This window comes from Glandiceps talaboti, chromosome 11 (genome assembly GCF_964340395.1).
Source record: "Glandiceps talaboti chromosome 11, keGlaTala1.1, whole genome shotgun sequence".
NCBI lineage: Eukaryota > Metazoa > Hemichordata > Enteropneusta > Spengelidae > Glandiceps > Glandiceps talaboti.
This window is the reverse complement of record NC_135559.1, coordinates 4,115,001-4,137,901: the sequence shown is the minus strand read 5'-3', so window position 1 is coordinate 4,137,901 and position 22,901 is coordinate 4,115,001. Positions and strand designations below refer to the sequence as shown.

At 35.2% G+C, this 22,901-nt stretch overlaps 2 protein-coding genes across 2 annotated transcripts in view; one reads left to right on the top strand and one right to left on the bottom strand.

Annotated features, from left to right (window-relative positions):
* The window catches only part of LOC144442686 (protein timeless-like), a 33,572-nt gene extending 16,451 nt beyond the window's left edge, over positions 1-17,121 (top strand). The window contains exons 10-24 of the mRNA XM_078132060.1: positions 579-751; positions 1,235-1,304; positions 2,686-2,792; positions 3,311-3,421; positions 4,196-4,314; positions 7,521-7,713; positions 8,066-8,264; positions 9,303-9,415; positions 10,224-10,275; positions 10,650-10,761; positions 11,198-11,260; positions 11,951-11,998; positions 13,433-13,633; positions 14,437-14,554; positions 15,722-17,121. Of these exons, the coding sequence (XP_077988186.1) occupies positions 579-751; positions 1,235-1,304; positions 2,686-2,792; positions 3,311-3,421; positions 4,196-4,314; positions 7,521-7,713; positions 8,066-8,264; positions 9,303-9,415; positions 10,224-10,275; positions 10,650-10,761; positions 11,198-11,260; positions 11,951-11,998; positions 13,433-13,633; positions 14,437-14,554; positions 15,722-15,812 (1,770 nt within the window). The 3' untranslated portion in view covers positions 15,813-17,121. The remainder of the gene's footprint in view (positions 1-578; positions 752-1,234; positions 1,305-2,685; positions 2,793-3,310; positions 3,422-4,195; positions 4,315-7,520; positions 7,714-8,065; positions 8,265-9,302; positions 9,416-10,223; positions 10,276-10,649; positions 10,762-11,197; positions 11,261-11,950; positions 11,999-13,432; positions 13,634-14,436; positions 14,555-15,721) is intronic.
* Positions 17,122-21,580: 4,459 nt separating this feature from the next.
* Positions 21,581-22,756, bottom strand: LOC144442684 (carbohydrate sulfotransferase 4-like). The gene has a single exon (XM_078132059.1). The coding sequence runs from the start codon at positions 22,754-22,756 to the stop codon at positions 21,581-21,583; it is 1,176 nt and encodes a 391-aa protein (XP_077988185.1).
* Positions 22,757-22,901: the final 145 nt, after the last annotated feature.

Sequence of the window (22,901 nt, the reverse complement as noted above, 5' to 3'; positions counted from 1 at the left end):
CCAGACCTTTAAATCCTCATAGTTAAGGTATTAAAATCAACTGAATAATATGCTATCTGTATGGCTCCACTGATAACATATCAATAATGTGATTTGGATGTATCTGGCCTCTGACAATATTTCACAGCGATACACAGTGAGATGCATCATGTACCTCCTGACACCGCAACATGTATTTTAGATGCACTGAGGGTTTGCCAAATGCTACACTGGGGGAGGGTAGTTATGAATACCGTTATCATTTAGTTTTTGTTTCGTAAGTCACTCACAATAATGATAACAATAAAATAATCATTATTTATATTGGATAGTTCTTTAGCATATTTCATGCTTGTCTCCCAAGAAGTCATAGAGTGCCAACCCTCATGTGTTCAATGTTAGTGTAGGAGCAAACTGGAGTGCTTGGGGAAACCTCCATTGTTCAGTAGAATCAAATTGAACGACACTCTGTACTTCCAGTGTGGCAAATCAAAACCAGGGTAGGCTTGAACCCTGACCACAGTGGTAAGAGGCAGGTGGTGTAACCATAGTAACCACAGTCTCATCTTTTTTAACAATCGTAAATATTTGTTCTTCAGTTGTCAGAAGAAGAAGGAGCAACATCAGCCACTGAAACTGCAACAGTTAACGTTGTGAACGACGACAGAGAAAACAGTGAAAGTGAAAGTGACAATGACAGTAGACAAAGTGATGACGGACAATCAACATTATCCTATGATAGTTCAAACAGTTCTTGGGACTCAGATTACAGGTAATTATTCCCTCTTACATCCATACAACTTAGTTTAACCCTATCGTTTTGATGGACAGGATGGACCTATACATAGTTGAAAAGGGATGGACAGCTAAGTCAAGATTTAAATAAGGTCTGCCCTGAAAAGTTATATAAAAAGAACACCATATATTAAATCAATGTAGCGAAATGAAGTTTTGCTGTGAACTTTTGTTACGAACAATTGCAAAGTTGAAAACAGAAATAAAGCATGCTTTTTCATTTGTAACAAGGTTTTTCTAGTTTGAATTTCTTGGTTATGTCCACTAGTTTCTGGTAAACACAAATTTATATTAATAGATTAAATTATGCTTTCTGTTCATGACTATGAAAGAAATTGTATAAAGGGGATTCTTCAGTTTTTCCGGTACAGTTAACGATGTTGTGTAGAGAAATATGTAAATGTGTTTATATTACAGGAAGAAAGACACATAACTTTGATTTGGCTTTTTCTTCCTACAGTTCTTTACTTCAAGATTTAGCATATGCTTTTACAAGGAATGGGTTAAACAGGTGTTCAATGGAGTTCAAGGTACAGTTTAAAATAAAAGTCCCGTCAGACTTATTTCTGTCTTTAGTACACTTGTATTGATTACTGCTATCAACTTAAAGTAAAAGTCCAGTCAGACTTATTTCTACCTTTAGTACACTTGTATTGATAACTGCTATCAACTTAAAGTAAAAGTCCAGTCAGACTTATTTCTGCCTTTAGTACACTTGTATTGATTACTGCTATCAACTTAAAGTAAAAGTCCAGTCAATTATTTCTGTCTTTAGTACACTTGTATTGATCACTGCTATCAACTTAAAGGAAAAGTCCAGTCAGACTTATTTCTGTCTTTAGTATACTTGTATTGATTACTGCTATCAACTTAAAGTAAAAGTCCAGTCAGACTTATTTCTGTCTTTAGTATACTTGTATTGATTACTGCTATCAACTTAAAGGAAAAGTCCAGTCAGACTTATTTCTGTCTTTAGTATACTTGTATTGATTACTGCTATCAACTTAAAGTAAAAGTCCAGTCAATTATTTCTGTCTTTAGTACACTTGTATTGATCACTGCTATCAACTTAAAGTAAAAGTCCAGTCAGACTTATTTCTGTCTTTAGTATACTTGTATTGATTACTGCTATCAACTTATATATATACTTTTAGGTGATAAAATAAGTGTTAAGAAACTCCACTGCACTTGACATGTGTTTAGTTATTTTGGGGATTTCCTGCAAGGGTTTGGGAAAGTCTCAGGAAATGAAATCACAATTATCATAATTTCTTGAGAAATACAAAGAGAGTTCAAGACAAAGATAATTTACCAAGTTATATTATTTTATTATTTAAGACTTCCTTTAAATAAATTGTGACTATATTGAGTACAACTGTCTAAATACACTATTAAATTTCTTTAAATATTTTAAAATCTTCTTCACGTACATATGGCCACAGCACTTGGCTGGATGCAATCTGTAACTAAAGATAGAAATAATTCAAGCCATCTGTTAGACAGTACAGCCATCAATACATGTGTTGAGTGTGTGTATTTGTGTGTTGTAACTCACAAGTAAACCGTCTTTATCATATTTATCCCCAAACAACAGATTTTGTTTGTTTATTGGAGGACACACTGGTACACACACAGACACACACACACACACACACACACACACACACACACACACACAGATACAGATACAGACACACACACACACACACACACACAGATACAGACACACACACACACACACAAACAAACAAACAAACAAACAAACAAACAAACACACACACACACACACACACACACACACCTGATGGGGAGACTTGTAGAATGCTATGGAAAACTGTAGCATACATTATGTTACCATTTAGTCAGTAACACTTGAAGACAGTGAGTAACTTTTGTAATTCTTGTTCATAGGCAACAAACCGTGGTATTTGTCAGGTTGAGTACACATACCTTCACTGGGCCATTGGATATTACCTACAGTTTAGTCAAGTATCAGTGCTTCAGCTACAAGATATCAGGTACAGTTACAATTCTTTACATTAACCCCATCATGGAGCTATGGGAATGACCTGTCCATCTATTGGTGTGTGTGCATCATAATTCATGTGTACTTTACATTAACCCCATCAGGGAGGATATGGGGATGACCTCCTGTCCATATTTGTGTCTGTGCATCATAATTCATGTGTACATACAGCTCAGTAATTTTTTATCCATAGATTTCAATTGCTTTGACCGTTTAATAGTGTTAATAGTTTATAGTTAATAGTCGCTAGATGGTCATGATTATTTTCCACCTAAATAAAGAAAAATATTTGGGAAGAATATAATTATTATCTCAAGTATAATTTATGATAAATCAATGATGATTTGGAACATTTCGACTCATATTGAGCCCTGCAGAACCAGTGATATAGACACAGGTTGTCGTGATGTAAGGCGACCAGGGTGTATAAATCCATATTTTCAGTTCAAAGACAGTAACTTGGCTTATGAATGGTATAAAAGATATTGAACCTTGTATTTTGCCATACAGTGAGACTGTATCAGCTGGTATGATCAGTTGTCTTTCCTACCTTACACTGAGGACGTTTGAAATCTATGCCTGTGCACAGAAACCAGAACAAGCTGACGTTTTCTTCTCAAGGTAAATTTGACAAAAAGATATTTCTATAAAAAATAACATTGAATTAGATAACACAAACACATAACATACACATGCAGCCATGCTTGGACCAACATACATGCCTACATTCACATACACACAAGTGCAGAAGTCTTAGTGTGTAAGTTGATACGTGTACACACCTATTCACGCATACCACATACATTTATGTATACAAAAACACATCTTTATATTTACACAAACCACATACAATGATACACATAGTTATGCATGGATAAACATGCATGCACTCACATATATACATACATAACATACATACATACATACATACATACATACATACATACATACATACATACATACATACATACATACATACACACACACACACACACACACACACACATACATACACACACACATACATACATACATACATACATACATACACACATCTGTACTACCATACCTATGTATACTTTCACATGTTGAAAGACGTACATGTAGTTTGAGAATGAATGTTCACGGACTCCAAAATATTTTATAACAATATGAGTAGAAATTTTTAATTGATCCATGTAGTTCTTACATAGAAAAGTAGTAGTAGTTGTTGTTGTTGTTGTTGTTGTTGTTGTTGTAAGAACATAAATAAAGATAACTATTTTATGATAATTTGTCTTGTTAATTAGTACCGATTGTATTGCAGACTCCATGTACTACTACTAGCAAAGGCTGCGAGAGAAATGTGTGATAGGTTTAACTTGGTTATAGTCAATATCATTTATTATATTTCAGACTGTGCATACTAGCAAAGGCTGTGAGAGAAATGTTTACTACATTATCAAGATATCTTGCCGATAATGGAAGAAGTGATATTGCCCAAGAAAACAGAAACACTGCCATGCAAATAATAAGTGAGTGGTGTGAAAACAATAAATGTCAGTTTTTGAATTGTCAGTTCTTGATTGCCTGCATCGTCTAACACATATGTAACTGTATCTGTATAAATGTATAGTATTTCCATTATCCATTATGTATCAATCACAAATCTTATGAAACTCTCTAGAGTTCACAAACAATGATTTCACTTGAAACTTCAATTCAGTTGAACCTATGCTGAGTTCATAACACAGTGTTGATATCAACAACAGAAGGAGAACATGGCATTTAAAAATTTGGGGGTCCATGGTCTTATTTCCAAGGAAATCATCAATCTTTTATTAACGCAGTATTCAGCAGCCATATTGGATTCGACGGCCATATTGGATTCTGAAATGACTTCATTTTGATATCATTTTGACATGTATTGCCCTATTTCAAACACTTGTACATCAAACCCTTATTTTTCCCCTGATGGGGAGTCTCAAGTTCATGAGTGTAGTAACAGTATAAATTGTAAGATTTTTATTTTGGAAAAGTGTTTTATGATTAAAGGCCCAGTTCAGGTTCGAATGAAATATTAGATGTTTAAGTATTTGTCAGGTGGAGATATTAAAGAAAAAATTGGTCCAGAACAAAAAAATGACCCCATATGAACCTCATGGTTTCACTGATAAGATAACATTAATACAAGATACAGGGATTGAAACCTAATTCTGTACAAAACAAATATTGTGTATTATTAATTACATATGTACCAGTGATTACTTACACTGGTGTGCACACATACAAGGGGAATTTGGGCTGCAATACAATACAGAAATAATATTGCATACCTGCTTGCAAATTAGGGCACAGCCATTCGTTGTTCACTAAAGCACGCAATCACACAGTATCATTTTTATGGAAATTTGCTGTTTCAAATAAACATATAACAGAACCCCATTCCGCATGAGTTCCAGTGTGGGTTGTCAGGGGTGCTTGCTTGTAGTGTTTTCTCCTGCCCTTTTACTCTCTATGCTCATGAAAGTACGGCTGCAGAGAACATTATAAGCATATGTACAAATACCCAGAATACACTACACTTACACTCGCACATCATGGGGTTCCGTCATATTAGTATGGCTGAGCCAAACATAGTTAAAAAAAATTATAACACTATAATTATAATTCGTGTAGATGATAGTTTGGTAATTACTTGGAATGTTGGGATTAAGAAAATGACGTTTAATATGTTTCCTACAATGCATTGTCGCAAACCACAACTGTTTTACGGTACCGTTCTTAAAGAGCCAGTCCCTATTATTATTTGTTTCGAAGTGTAGTGGTAGAAATAATAACTCTGGTTTGCGAGAATGCCAACAATGTGAAATGTGTAGTAGTCATAGAGAACCATCCATACATCCATACATAGGATTGACTACACATCTGTTCTTTAATCAAAAAACAGCAATATCTGCAGTCCCCAACATGTGCATACATAGATATCATATTACAGGTTTTAAACTGCTTTTATCAATATGTGCAACTCAGTCTTATTAAATCCAACTAAAGCTGTTCCCATAATCTCCTGTCTATTTGTAAATCCCTCTTAAGCTTGTTTTCATCAAAGTTCCGCCACACAGTGTTATTAACACTTTTTAGCACAACTGAACTGAGGTTGAGTAGTGTTATAGGGATCACCCGGTGTCTGTCTGTCTGTCTGTCTGTGTGTGTGTGTGTGTGTGTGTGTGTGTGTGTGTGTGTGTGTGTGTGTGTGTGTGTGTGTTTGTGTGTATGTATGTGTGTATGTATGTAAATGACTTAAAGTCAAAAACTGCTGGACCGATTGCCATGATATGTTGTGGGTGCATTACCTTGGGTCTCTAGTTAGGAAATTGTTCAAATCAAAATGATCTTGCCACCGGTCAAATAGCATCATCTGGTAGGCAAGTGAGTAAACATTCAAAAAATGTATGCAAATACCCGAGCAACCATGACCACACCCATGGCAACAGCCAAGCAGTCACATATTTCACAAAGATAACAACAGGGATTAATATTTGAATAAACATTCAAAAAATGTATGTAAATTTGCCTAGCAACAAGACCACACCCATAGCAACAGCCAAATAATCACATATATTGCAAAGATTACAACAGGAATAGAAAGACAAATGAATAAACATTCAAAAAATGTATGCAAATGTGCGTAGCAACAGCACCACGCCCACAGCAACAGCCAAATGATCACATATATTGCGAAGATAACAATGGGGAATAGACATTCAAAAAATGTATGTAAATATGCCTAGCAACAAGACCACGCCCATAGCAACAGCCAAATGATCATGTATATTGCAAAGATAATATCAGGAATTCATAAACAAGTGACCAAAAACATACAAAAATGTTTGCAAATATATCTAACAACATGACCACGCCCATAGCAACAATCAAATGATGACATATATCGTAAAGATAGCAACATGGTTGGATAGGCAACTGGATAGTCATTCAGCAAATGAAAACCTATTGTTAGCATGGACTAGCATATGGATAAACATTTTTAAAAACTGTACAGTTGTGCTACAACGCCATTGGCGGTATTTTTTAATATGCACGCACATGAATCTTACATTTCATTTCATTTCACTGTGAACACAAATAAACAGCTTTGTGTTTGAATCTTACTTGTTTCATCTGACAGTGATGTTGATTTGTGTTCACAGTGAGATAAAGTGTACCACTTGACAAGCTTGTGTGCTATCAGTGCCTGTATTTTGCCTTATGTTATTTGTAAAAAAAATGTGTTAGACATAAAAACATTGTGCTGCATGATTTCAACTCTATAGTCATGCTGGTTTAGTAGTACATTGAACCACAGCAATAGCCTGAATGCACAAAATGTAGCTGACAGTTTACATTTTGTAACTGTCTTTTCTCTAAGGCCTAACAAAATAAGATTGTGTGGTTACTATTACACTCAATTTTAGAATAGGTGGGGTAGGTCGATTTTTTATTTCAGGTAGTTATGTTTTCCATTGTTTTCCATATGGTCTATTTGTTATTGGTTTCTTCTCATCCGATGTACAACCATTACAGATTGAAAGAACAGTTTTATATCATCTTTTAAGTTGCTGTAATGACGTTAGTTTCTGCATCCACTATTTAGTTTAGGGTCAGCATGTAAAACTAGGAAGGGGGCCGGGTAACCGGAACCAAACAATTTTTTTACAAGCCTAATTTTTTTTTTTAACAGGGCAAATAATGCAGTGTAGCAATGTGTACAACATGTACATCCTACTTATCAGGAAATATAATCCTGACACGGAAACGGTGGAATACCTCAGAGACCTTGTTATGGGAAACACTGAACTTCTCCTAATGACACAACATGTACTGAATGAAGACCAGGATGTCAGTTCTTTCCAGATAAAAGCACATGTTGAAAAGTAAGATTTTAGACGTGTATGAGTATGGGTGTCAGAGTATGTGTTTTTATGCATGTATGTATGCATGCCTTTATGTATGTACAGGGTGATTAGAATTGCATAGTAGAGGAACCGCTATCTCCAACTTGCGTAAATCTACCATATTAAAGAACAGTAGATTTAGTTAGGTCCATCATGGTAAACCAAAGGCTGGATTACCAGTTATATATGGTGTTATGTGAGTAAATGTTCTGAAAAATGGAATTGACTATTCAATAAGATAATTAATTCATCAATCTCAATCTCAATCTCATTTTATTTCTCTGCATCTATTATGTCTAAATATTGCTGTTATTTTTCTGTAAATTCCTAGGTTTGCATCATTTGAAGTGATGGCATCATACGCTCATTTACTGTCAAAGTTTGCTGATAATGACCCAGTTGTCAATGAAGCTACTTTGACCATGATGTTTCATGTGGTTGCTGATGTCAACAAAATAGAAACACTGTATCAAACGTCCATTTTGACAACGTTTGCAAACATGTGGGAGGTGAACTTCTGCTTGTCACAGGTAAGTAAAAAAAGAAAACACCTCAACTACAGACCACTTTTATCACTGTTTTATCCTTACCTTTATTATACCCGAAGCCAGTTACAAGGGAACATCACTCCAGGAAAAGGGTATTTTCATAAACTTGGGTATTTGAGACTTGTGACATGATTTCACTTAAATTCACAATCTTACTAAGAGTACCAAATTGAAACTCTGTTTCACCATCATTGTTGGCATAGTTGTCCACTGTTGCTTGATAGGACATGGGCAGACATACATACATGTAACAACTGTACTTGTTTGTTGTGCCAGAAGATAAGATATAGCAATGTCATTAAGATTTTTGTCAAGCCATACTATAAGAGTTAGCAGGGCTAGCAAGATTTTTGGTGGGTGAGACAACAAAATGTTAAAATGTTAGTAGATTGTAAGGGATGATCGCTCAATGTCACACAAGCAAACTTCATTCTTTTATGGAGGAGGGGTCTGGCATCAATGTGATCGATGAACTTCATTTTTGCACTTCTGACCAAATTCCAACAAAAAACTTTCACTCCTCCAATAATAACAGCTTTTATATTTGCTACTGAGGTGTTGATAAGTTGATAAAAATTTACTTTTAAAGGAGTTATGGGGCTGGGTAAATTTATGGAAGTATTGTAATGTGTTTACAATCATGTACATTTGTTTTGCTTGTGTGACATTGTCTGATTGTCCCTAAGCGTAGCTAGACGATGTTCTGCTTTTTAGTAGTGTGTGTATTGTCATTTTTTCTTAGTGCTGCTCCTAACATGCTTAGTGAGCCCCTGATACAAAAGGGATTCAATAAATAAATAAATAAGTAAATAAATGGATACATTGAACGCAATTACCAAGAAACACAAAACTGAGAATGTATTTCACTTTCCTTATTTCATAGTTGTCAGGACTATGATCTGAAAGTAATAAGCACTTAGGAATAGGCATCATGAATATACAGTGTTCATCTAACACACATGTATATCACTAGAATCTAATACTTCATAAATTTACTTACAAATTATTATTTTATTACAGGAATCTGAAAATCTGATAGATTTTGTGGTTCAGAGGTTTTGTGAGGTGGCAAAGGATGATATGGGCAAGTGTGCACACATACTGACCAAAGCAGAGAATAAATTGGCAACAAGGTAATTTGGTTGTCTTATTTATTGTTTATTTTAAAATTCATAAAAAAATACATAAATACGAAAGTAAGAATTAATGTACAGATTTTATGTGATGATATGGCAGCAATTTATGTTATATATTCCACTGTGGTCTCATAACAAAAGAGTTGATTAAGAAGATCTACAAAGATACAAATTGTTTGTCATCTAATTTTCAAGCACAATGTCTGGTGGCAGTAATAAGGAGACATTTTTAGATCATTTGCAGGGCTCAATTTTACAATTGTTTTGGGCAAGTTGGTTTAAAAATTACTTGTCTCAAGGGACAAGTAGAATTTCTTGTGATTATTGATCAGAGATCACACACAGTCAACTGCTTTAGTTCTGTTGATTTGAGGTTTCAGCTAGACACTAAAGCTTTGACCGTAACCTTAACCTTTAAAGTCAAATCGTGTAAGTTGTTAAATAACTTTATAAGATTTATACTAAGAGACACCTTTTAAGTGTTCATACCCACATTGTTATATATATTGGTTTATTTCAGAATAAGATGGGCCCCCGGCCTCAGATATATATACAATATAATAAATTCAGTTACACAACTAGTTCACAGTGCCAGTGTTATACATACAGTCACTGATAAACAAGGCTGTCTTTGTAAAGCTCCAAAGCACACATTCGCTGAATTATAAATGGTAAATTTTATGGAGAGTTTACAGTTTGTCTTTTACTTTAAATGCATGAAACAAAAATAAAGCTAAGTGTACATACCTACATTGTTAGTATTAATGTTAGAGGTACATTTACTGTTCTATACTATTCCCACCAGGTCAAAAGAAAAGTCCAAAGCAGTGAATGATAATAAACTTTTGCAAGATAGGGTAAGTGTAGTGTGACCTTTTCTGATAAAGTTATATACTTCTATTCTTGTTCTGTTACCGTTATTTGAAATGCATATTTTATCTTTGTTGTGCACAATCAACATAGTTCAGTATATCAAACCAGTAAATATCACATTTAATATTTCCTGGTTTGACGTACTAGTGCTTCAACTTTGTTGACTTTTTACCCATGATGCAATGTGGTATTTACTGGTTTGTGCACTTTTTACCCAAGATGTAGTATGATATTTATTGGTTTGTCTACCTACTATTGATACATTTATTAACTTTATACCAAGGCGAAGTAAAATATTTAATGGTTTTATCGGTATCCTAGGAGTTGTTGACGTTTTACCATTTCTGCATTTATACAGGTTATCAATGGACCACGTGACTTGAAACCAGCTGTCACTCCAATACATGAACTAGTTGAAACTGCCCTTGGACAAACTCTGTATGGATGCTTACAGATGTGTTTTGATGAAGGTTAGTGAGGGTGTTGTGTTTGGTGTGAACACTTGATAAATAAATGTTGGTGTGCTCATGTGTCCGTGAGTGTATGTTCCCTTGTGCTTTATGTGTTCTGTATGTCAGAATGAAAGTGCACATTAGTGTGTGTAAACTGTGCCCTCTAGGGACAGCCAAATTCTGTTGTTGTGAGTCAAAATGATAAAAACTGGCATTTCTTGTGAGTCACCACATATGTATGTGTTTGTCTATTTCTGTCAATCTGCCTATATCATGTATCAGTAGATATGTCTGTGTGCAATATATTTATATCTACATGTGTAACAAATTAGTAATAGTTGTCTCGTACATTGGCTGATTTGAAATGATGAATATTGTTACCATCACTGAGTATTGTTAGAATGTATATAGAAACAAAGTTTCAACGTCTTGTTTGTGTCTTCTCTCTCCGTAGGTTATGTGAAGCAAATGGAAAGCCTAAAGTCCTTATTCTTAGAAGTATGCTATGCTAGACTCAGTAAGTGAAAAAAAATCAATTCAAGAAGTTCTACTGTGTAGATACTAGTAGATAGAACATACAGTTATGTGTTTGTGTTGAATAGTGTTCTCAACTATTAGTTTTACGTGTTATCAAGACTAGGCAGATACAAATTATACAAGCTGTGACTGAAGGTGAAATATGTATCATTAGACCATGCACGAGTTAAGTTAAACAAAAAATACGGAATATTTACTCTTGGTTGTTCTACATCACGACAACGTGTGTCTACGTCGCTGGTTCTGCTGTGTTCAAAATTGCCATTACATTCCCCGGTTTTGCTTTGATATTAGTGGCATTGGTATAATTATGTTATTCTCCAATATTATTCTTCATTCAGCCAGAAAATACCCATGTAGTTTGTTCAACTTGGCTTGTGAGTGGTATAAGAAACATTTCTATAGTCAACCCAGCTGTTGAAATGGGGACCTAGTATGACAGTAGTTAGTTTAATGTAAAAAAAAAGACAGTGGTTAGTATGTGAAGGGTTTGATCCTATGCACTTGTATAGGTAGCAGGGATTGTATGCTCCCATGGGAGTACAGGAAGCATAGAATATTGTGTTGTTACAGGTCTGTGCCAGCTGTAATAATCATACAGTGCTTTGAGCAGAATGTTGTAATGTAAACATGCAGACTAATAATCCTCCACCTTCTATCATTATAACAGATTGTCCTAAAGATGCCATTCCAGAACCACTTGCCTACTTTTACTCATGTAAGTTGTTTTAATTTAAGAAATTATTACCATATTCATGATTTAGAAGTTTGTCAAGTTTATATGTTAACTTTTATTGCAAAGAGAAGGAAATTGTTATCAGAGAATTTATACGCAGTGTCAACTGGATGGCCCTCTTAAAGTGTTGTAAATTGTTATTTGAAAATTTATATGGAATGTCAACTGGATGGCCCTCTCAAAATGTTGTAAATTTTACCTGTGTAAAGAACAAAAGTTTATTATCATATACCCACCCAGTATCGATTCCAATGTAATTCAATGGAGAGCATGTGCATCGAACCCGGGCAATCACGGCCTGGCACATTTTGCCCAAATATGGCAAGTGGCGTGCTCATCGATATCTGTTCATTCAGTGATTTGGCTTTGTTAATTTCTTCACTATTTTGACGTTTCTGGGAATAAAATAATATATCACTGCCAATTTATGTGATTATGGGCTTCAAATGATGTTTCCATGCCACTACATGGGGTATATGATAAAACCTTTACGGCCCGGATATTGGTTTTGTGGACCTTGGTAGTACTGCTTACAGGCCCTCCTAAAGTCGGACCCTTGCACCATACAACCTCGGTCCACAAAACCAATATCCTGGCCGTAAAGATTACTATCGTATGCCACATATCACCAACGCATTGAATTATATGAGCATGTTCAGTGTATTGCAATTTACCAGTCATTGCTTTCGATGTAAAAAATCAGATTATATCCGAGTTAGTGCTTTAGTCACCAGTCTATGAACAGAGAAAGGAAGATAAGTAACAAGTTACCTTGAATGTCTAAGATCTGACACTTGCAACTGACAGCATCAGAACATTGTGCTACTTGGAGGAGCAGCTATCCGTGGACTGTCATCAATAACTAACTACCTCAGTATATTAGGTCCCCTGGCCCCATTATACAGTCTGAAAAGAAAGATACAGAAAACATTCAGAAGAGAAAGAGAGTTGCAAACGAGATATACGTCAGAGAAGCTGTAGTCGTGCAACTTATAATCTTGTCCCCCCAACACTGAATTTAGTTGACAGAAGTACAAGACATCAAAATGGAAATTTTGTAGGTGAAAGGTAACGATGATGATATGAAGCAATAAATTCACATCTAATATCTTTAAATACAGGGCAAACTAAATAAAAATGAAATTCATCATTGTCAAAATTAAGATTACATAGTTGACATAGCCATTGTGCCTACTCTCAATATGGAGACTGCGATCAGAAAGTCAAGATTTGCAAAGTGCATTCATAAGAAATGTAATGATTATGTTAATAACAGAGAGGTATTTCTTGAGCAATGAACTGGGGTTGTAAAGACTGTAGGTATCAAGTTTAGTGTAGAGCTTATATCTACATGCCAATTTTGACCAACATGTGAGCTGTCATTGTGATACAAATTTTTTTTTTCTGTATGAACAGTGGAAAACAAATCAGTACCGTTTGTTGTTTGGGCTGATGAAGACGAAACAGCATTTCGAGATCCAATATTCAAGAAAACATTACAGTTTCTAGGTTTACATTCACCTGAGGACGGCAATAGATTGTTCTTCAGTATTCCATCCTTCTGGACAGCAGAGATGTGCTTCAGAAGAGCCAAAGAACTCGGCCCAATCAGACAAGGTTAGTTTCATGACGAATAGAGTAGACATTCTCGGCTCTAGTAATAAGAGAATTTGTATAGTGTGCTATGTTGATGAATAACAAATAGTAAATCAATTTGAAGGTTAGAAAACAGATGTGTCTTGATGTACTTCATAGTTGATGAACATTGTCATGTGGTAGGCTGTGCCATAAGAGTTGTGTGACAGACAGAACACACATTTAAGGTCACTATCTGAATTTGTATAAAAGATCAAGGCATGTAGTGTAGTAGACTGTCAACACTCGTCTTGACTTGTTTTGTAATTTATCTTTAATACTATTGTGGCTGAAATTAATAGAATTAAACATGGTGTGAGTTAGACTTTCCATGACGTCAAGACGACTAACCCACTGGATTTTCATTTCTATGAATATTCATGAGCGTTCCATATATGGAACATTCTAAATCTAACTTACCCATTTATTTTTGAAGACTTCACTTATTGTGTTTTTCTTAAGAGTTGGTCTTTTGAAACACATAAATGTTGATTTGAAATTATTTTCTTTATTCATTTTGCCATCATCACACATCTGTTTGAACAACTTATTACTTCCAAATTATGACATTCATGGACTGTGTAATGATTCCTGTTTGTGATAGATGTTTTTTGACAGTTAGCTCTGTGAGCAATTGTGGACTAAGCAACCCCGATGAAATATTGTACCAAGTTTTGTTTCCATTTTTAAAAAAAAAATTGTTTGAGCAAACCTGTGTATTAAAGCCCAATAATGAGATATTACTTGAAAACTTGCAGTACAGTGCATTTTGTTTGATTTAGCAGATGAATTGAAATTTGCAATCACAGAAGAGGGTCAACTTCTTCCAGAGCACACAAAGTCAGACATGCACTTTCCTGAAGACAAGATGAAGAAGCCGAGTGAATCAAGACTTGTGCCAGGGTAAGTCATAATTTCAATTTTATGACACAGTGTACCATGGCAGCCATTTTGCCTGAAAATTTAGTTTTTGAACTCCCCCAAAACTATACCAAATGAAAGCTTGATCCTAGTCTGGTTCTTTGGAAATGGGCCTTTCCAAAATTTGCCATGGTGGCGCTCTACTTCCTGTCTGTGTGTAACTTGGGGGTATACATGGTATAGGTTACTCAGTTAATCATAGAGCACTGCTGCTTTCCCTGATGTCTGAACAATGTGAAAAACATCCCTGATTTACACTTCTACTGAATACCAAGGGACAAAGCTCTTAAGAAACAGTACTATGAGGTGATGGTATTCTCAGTTTCCTACTTGCAGTTTGGAACGGCCTATAGCCCTTAATTTTTTTTCTTGACTTTAAGTCACAATTTGAAAGACAAAGATTATCAAGACAAAGAGATTGTGATATACTTAGTATGTGATGTTGTTGCCTTCAAGGTTTTTCCATAAACCATTACTGGAAATCCCCAAATAGCCGAACAATTGTCAGGTGCCGTAGGGCTCCTTTGCAATATTTCAAAGTTGAGTAAGTTACTGAGGTGCTATTTCATCCCCCAAATGATGTGTAAATTGATAGCAGTAATCAGTACAAGGTTTTTTTTGTACTGAGTTAGAAATAAGTCTGTTCCTTGTTGATAGCAGTAATCAATACTAAAGGCAGAAATAAGTCTGACTGAACTTTTTCTTGTTGATAGCAGTAATCAATACTAAAGGTAGAAATAAGTCTAATTGAACTTTTCTTTTAAATTAGCAATATATATATATATATATATATATATATATATATATATATATATATATATATATATATATATATATATATATATATATATATATATATATATATATATATATAACTCGGTGAGTATCAATCTGCTAAGACAGTGCTCTATACCGCAGTGGCAGAGCGTAATAGTTTTGGTAGTACTGGAACTCTTTCTTGGGTGTAACTCGGAGTTTCACGCATATTGCGATCATCAGACACTACGCTAAGGAGTGTCTGATGATCGCAATATGCGTGAAACTCCGAGTTACACCCAAGAAAGAGTTCCAGTACTACCAAAACTATATATATATATATATATATATCACAACATTGCCTAATCTTCTTATAAATCAATTTCTTTGCAGAACTACAAAACAATTACCATCAACTATGTGGATGTACAACGTGGCCAAATGTAATGAAGCTCTTAGCAAACTGAAACCATCAGATTGTTAACTTCATAGACTTTTATATGATCAGCATAAAATAATTGGCTGTGTCATAGTCACATCAGAACTATCAGAGTCCTCACATCCGTGACTTTACGTTAAGTATCGAAGTCCTCACATCCGTGACTTTACGTTAAGTATCGAAGTCCTCACATCCATGACTTTATATGTTAAGTATCGAAGTCCTCACATCCATGACTTTACTTCATCGGTATCAGAGTCTTAATGTCGTTGACTGCACATTATCTGTGTACAATGACATTCACAGGGTTACATTACTATATACAATGTATATTTATATACTGTTTACTTATTTTTGAATCTCAAGGACGTTTCATATTTTATGAAGAATGATTGGAACGTACACCAAATACAATTTTTTTGTTAGCCTTTTGTATAAGACTCTTAACTTCAATCGTAATCTAATAGGTAACCGCTGCAGTATTTTATTACAGAAGAGAAATTTTCTGAATTTATGTCTCCATCTGATTGAAATCTGATGTCGTGTATACATCACGATTTTGGCTGTTATGTTTACTGTCGTTTCTTCTTTTGTGAGTGCTCCTTGCATATATCTGACACAATACTATAGGTTTTCCTGAGCCACATGAGAGCACTGAGTGAATTCACAAAATGCTTAATACTCCGAAACATACGGGTACAGTACTTCAGAGCACGTTGTTCAAAAAGAGCATGAGCGCAGACAATGTTATCACTATTGTTTGGTCCTTCTCTTTCTTTCAATTTCGAACTTTGAGTGTTATATCGCAAGTATGAGTTGGGTTCAGGAAAACATATGGTATTGTGTCAGATGTATATAATGAGTGCTCACAAAACAACAAACGACAGTAAACGTAACAGCCAAAAAGAAATCACGAAGTGTCCACTACATCAGATTTTAAACAGATTGGTAATGTACATGCACCCTCTGTATGCTATTGGTAGTAAAGAACACATATATATTGCCAGTTAAAGAAACCAAGTATTGAAATCACCTGTTTTTGGTTTGTCCATCCTAGCCTTTATGTAAGCAAAATTTGTAATATCATATGGTTTCACACAGTGTTTGATTTATTCCTGATACTTTTCAGATTTCCTGGTGAAATGTTATTATTGTACTTCACAATTTATTCATTTAAGTGTCAAAGTTTATTTTCTTTTGGATCAGTATACCATAGTGTAAGTACATCTGTAATGTCTGCCAATTTGTTCTAGTTGTGGAACATGTGTGCTGATTTCCTTCTGAGTGCAATTTTGAAAGTACTTTTACACATTAAAACATTTGTATTGTGACAAACTATACTTTAAATTGAAGTTTTATGGTCAGATTGAATAAAAAATACTTATACCAATACCAAACTTTGACTAGTAATGGTTATATTTTCAACCGTCAGTCCGTCAAGTATCTGTGATTGCTCATTTGTAGTAATACAATTTTTGTTTTAGTTTTGTTATCATATCAAGATTTTGTTGTACATATACTACAACTATGGTTGAATGTTTTGTTGCCAAATGTATGGACACTGTACACTAGTCCTTCACATACAGTCCAGTGCAAGTAGTGTGTAAGGGATTCTTTCTTGCCATGTATTTTCAGTGTTTTTTTGCCAAGATTTGGTAACCCCGGTAACAGAAAGAGGAAAAATAATATAATGCAAATTTATAATGTGCCTTTTCTCTTGGGACCTCAAGGCGCTCACAGTGATTACCCCTGACACGGCACAATGGTCCTTAATACTTCCTGGCCTCCCTGGGGAACATACCATGAATGTAGTAAAACTTATTCAGATTTCCATACATTGTACCATCATTTTTTTTTTTTTTTTTTTTTTGGGGGGGGGGGGGACTCTGGTAGATCTTACCAGCTTGCCACCTTCAACAAAAGACAGAGTTACTCTTAATTAAGGGGTTTGGTAAGACAGCAAAGTTTTTTGCTGATAGATATCTACCCGAAAGGTGAAATTTGCATATATGCTGTAAATGATGACCTCACTCACACTTCTTCAGTATTTTCACGACATATATGCAAATTTCACCTTCCAGGTCTTATTAAACCCAAATTGGGGAATAATATGAAATCAGAAACTATTAGTTTGCCTACTACAACATCACAGGCCATTCTCACAAACTAGAGCTGTTATTTCTTCCGCGACACCGCCTCTTGACGCTGTGTCTTGGATGGTGTCATAGAAGAGGCTATGGTTTACGATGATATCACAGGCAGGTAGCATTGCATCGTTTTGTCAATTCTATTACAAAGGAAGGTAAATTCATCACCGTGTATGATATTTTCAATTTCTTTTCTAAACGATATTGAATTCTGTAATATTGTGTATTATCCACCATCAGAAAAAAGTAAGCTTAAGGTGGAATGCACCTTGTGGACAAATTTCCTGAAAATCAAGTTTTTCAACTCCAAACTTTGCCATATGAAAGCTTGTTCCAGCCCCTTTTGAAATAATAAAAGAAATTTCAGGGTTCACCATCATGTTTTCAAGGAAATCATCAATCATTTATTTTCTCATAGAGTTAAAACAGTATTCGGTGGCCATATTGGATTCGGTGGCCATATTGGATTCTAAAATGACTAAATTTTTATATCCTTTTGACCTCTATTGTAAAAATTTATATGGTGACCCCACATTTTTTATTAATTTTAACTAAGAATAAGGTGTATTTTTCTTGAATATAGTAGCAAAAGTTTAAAAAGGTTATTTCTGAGATGCAGTCTATGCTAATAACCTAGATCTGTGAAAAGTACAGAACTTTTCCCATTCTTTGTATGAAAATTATTTGTTTATTTAAACTTATCGTCTGGAATTATCTCCACAAATCACATACCTTTCCTTTGGATGCCAAATTCAGGCATGAATTTATGATATTCCATAAAAATCAATTTTCAAGTAGATTTTGGACTTGTGAACATAATGTATACAGTAGTCTAATAACTGATAATGTGTTGTAGTTGTTTACATAGGTGTAAGAAATGTCCATATTTGCACCTATTTTCTGTACTAAAAGATTCTAGTAAAAGAAAAGTTGAAATATTGGTTATAAATCATTGTAAATAAAAGATTTTATGTAAGTGAAAACAAAACATGGATTTTAATGATTTGTAGTTTTTTATGTAATTTTGGTAAGAATCATGGTATGTGTGATTTGTATTGTAGAAAGGCTTGGTAGCTCTCACACATTGTAACACACCTTAACTGTCCAAATTACAGACCAAATATTTTTGTAGTATGTTATCTATAATTAGGTTTTTTTATACACTCATGGATGAGTATGTATAGAAACATTATTTCAATTGTATACAGGCCCATATATATACGTATATACATGTCTATAGCTAGTTTTCCATGAGGTTAAACTTCCATTCACCCATGCATATTTGTTTGTTTGTTTGTTTGTAACACAGTTCCTGGGCTCCCTGTGCATATCCATATCTATTCATTTTGTGACCTTCATGATAACGGTCAAATGGCAGCCATTTTTACCACCCCTCCCCAAACCAAACCTGGCACAAAGGTAACATACTATGTGAGGCATATGCACATCACTTTATGTGTTTGTTTTGCAACTGAATCAAATATGACTGAATGGTGGCCATATTTGTTGTAAAATGTCACAATTTGCATCCTAACTTAATAGGAAGTATAATAACTACATTCAAGTGCCTACATCAATATTATCACATATGAGCTTTCTTTTATGATCATTACCTTGAAAGTCTCATTCAAGTTCAAATATATCAATATTTTACCATTCCTCTTTCCCCACTGCTATCTTCCCATCATTCTACTCCATCTTTTTTTCCAACGACATGTTGATTTGCCATTAGATTAATAAAACACCGCCCACAGGGAAGTGTTGGCACGAACCGATCCCAACTTTTATAAAGATTCTGTCCACGTTTCGTTAAAATTCATGACAATGACACCTGCTGTAATATTATTCACAATAGATTGTCTCTTTTATTCGGATTAATATACTATATGGTTATCATTGGAAAAATTATCATTTTAGAAAATTAAATATGTAATCTGCTGTAATTCATAACTGTGTCCCCGAATATTATACCACCAAGCTAAGTATTACTTTTTTTTTCCTTTTCAACATTCTGTGCACATACAATATGCATATGACAGATAATCCAACAGCGATTTTACGTTCCGATATTCCGTAACCATTTCACACCTAAAGATATGCTCTTCCAAGTTGGCACTCTCTACCAAAATCTAGCTTTACAGATAAAATCCCAAATAGACCGCTCCTTGCAATTTCAAAATGTCTCAACCTTGAACCCAGTGATCAATGCTTTTTAAAAAATGCAGTCAGGTAACAGCTGAATGTAGTTTAATTAACTCTTACAGATAATACGAATGATATTGAAGTTATATCCTGTTGCTTGTAGTGTAGTAGCAAGGCCATGCTACTAATTCACAAATGAATATGTATGATTAAAGTATTGCATTTATTGTGCGTAGGACAAGTGCTAATAATAATGTTCCATTCGAATTCAAAGAACAAATACTTGAGCTGTGTTTGTATTCAATAGGGAACTTGCAAACCCGCCATGTTGAATGTTGCATCATGGGAACAGTGATAATAAATACTAATGAATTGGTATTGTAAACAACTGTTATATTGTTTGCAACCACGAATGATCAATTCATAGTTACCCTGATCATTGAGGTAGGGTTTTTTATTGGTAGCTCCAGATTTGGTATTACGGTAACCACAGATAATCCCATAGTCCTTTGCGTCTGAGCATGCTCAGTCTACCATTCAAAACTACTGCTACTATGACTACCATGATCACCACAAAATGACTTACATGTGGTACAAGCTGAGTTTGTAAGCTTTTTACTCAAGTAAAAATACTTGCATAAAACCCTCAATTCTGTTATAATGGTAATGTCAGCGCATGTCTTCTATGATAGCACAGTTGTCTTCTCCCAATGTTAAAAGACTTGATTACATGGCTATAGAGGAAATCTTCGCAATGTTTTTGATACATACGATAAATTACGTCATCGGGTCGTTTATGAGTTACATCTTTACACCAGTTTGACTTCAGTCAATTGCAAGTGGTGTTCAAGATTGTTTCAATAGAATACTGCAATTACAAAGATTGCACCCCAAAAACTTATAAACTCAGCTTGTACTTCTTTAAGGTAGTTGCACATTTAGTATGTTATAAAACATATCTCGATTGATTATTTGTTGTTGAATGTGTCTAGGTTACTGTGGACGTAATTTATTTGGGTTCTATGTGATGAAGAAAGTACTATGTGTGGAATTAATGGTGATGAGGATGGAGGGAGGGGTAGATGGATGGACGGACGGACGGAAGGCTTACTGGATGGATGGATGAATGGATGGATGGATAGATGAATGGGTGGGTGGGTGGGCGGGCAGACAGACAAACGTCATCGAATGGATGGATAGAGATGATGGTGGTGGTGGTGGTGGTGGTGGTGGTGGTGGTGGTGGTGATGATGATGATGATGATGATGATGATGATGATGATGATGATGGTGGTGGTGGTGGTGGTGATGATGATGATGATGATGATGATGATGATGATGATGATGATGATGATGATATAGTGGTGAGGAGCAGGAGGGAGAGCACGAGGCGAAGTCGAAGGAGGAGGACTACTGCGACAATGTCGGGGATGATAACAAAGATGTTGTATATAGATGTTTATGAAGAATAAACATCTAACGGTTGAAATCCAAGTTATCTAGGTATGTAAGTTAATATCATCATCTAGGTATGTAGGTCAATATCATCACGTGGCATTGTGAGTACAACACTCGAGTTTCTATCGTGTAACTCTTGTTCACTGTACACCATCTTATAACCAAATGCCTGAAATATTTCTTCACCACAAATTTGTTGTATTCTTAAGACTTCTTCGATTCTCAAGTTATCGCGCCACCTTTCGGAGTTGTTTCCAAGATCCAACTCTTCTATAAGTTGAATGATGTCATCTGTCATGTTAACACCCACAAAGTCATACATCTGCTGGACCACGTGTTTGGGATGTGTTTGCATGTCCTCGTATCGAATCAACAAGTACCTGTTTTTCAACCACTCCGGAATATTTGAACCTCTGAAGTAATTTTCTACCAACCACTCACAATAATCCGGGACAACCTCTTCCATTTTCTTGTCAAGTCGAAACTCGTCGATCTTTTCAGTTTTGAAATTTTGAAGAGGTGTAAAATTATGCGTGAAATGCATTCTAGAAATAGCCATGGCACGAGGATCTCGTACCAGAAATATAACTTTTATGTCGTCTTCTTTCAATAATTGTTCTGCTTCCAAAATACTGAATAGTCGACAAGATTTAATTATCTTGTTAGGCCGGGCTCTACACACCGCTGTGATGGCGTCATTGGTGATAGGTTTTTCGAGGTCAGTTAAATAAGCCCGGAGCAAGTAATATGGCATGTGGTTTAGTCCATAGAGAAAATAATCATGTTGGCTGAACTGGCAATGGTAGATATCGTGCATAAAACTCATTAAATTCTCTCGTATCATTTCCAACTTTTCATGACTTTCTTGCATTATATTCAGTCCAATATCTCGCTGTAGCATACCCCCCGGTTCGTGTACGCCAAAGAAATCGGGATTTCTGGTAAAATATCGCTCCGTCAACGTAGAACCTGTTCGGAAACGAGACTGAATCAATACCCGAACACCTTTCGCCCGTGTTATTGCCGGCTCAACATTTTCATCTCCATTCCCAGTGATGATAGTCCAGTCCTTGGTCACAGGTGTGTGCTCTAATATGATCGGATTGCGTTCTATTTCATCAACAGCGATGAAATCGATATCAATTCCATGATTTCGTCGTACAGAAAATGTCCACAACGCGTAAGAAAATGATAGAGTCAATAACAGACACGATAACAAGCGTAAACCGTGTGGTCGCTTCATAGTTAAACCAAATAACAGATAACTACATTCCGCGTGCCAACTACTACTATATAACTGGACGAGAGAGGACGGATCATGCAACACTTGGGGGGGGGGTTAATAATTTCGTACGACTGCCATTTTCTACATTGAGATTTATCAATAT

Coding starts and splice junctions, on each gene's coding strand:
- LOC144442684 (XM_078132059.1), bottom strand. CDS start 22,756: ATGAAGCGACCACACGGTTTACGCTTGTTATCGTGTCTGTTATTGACT.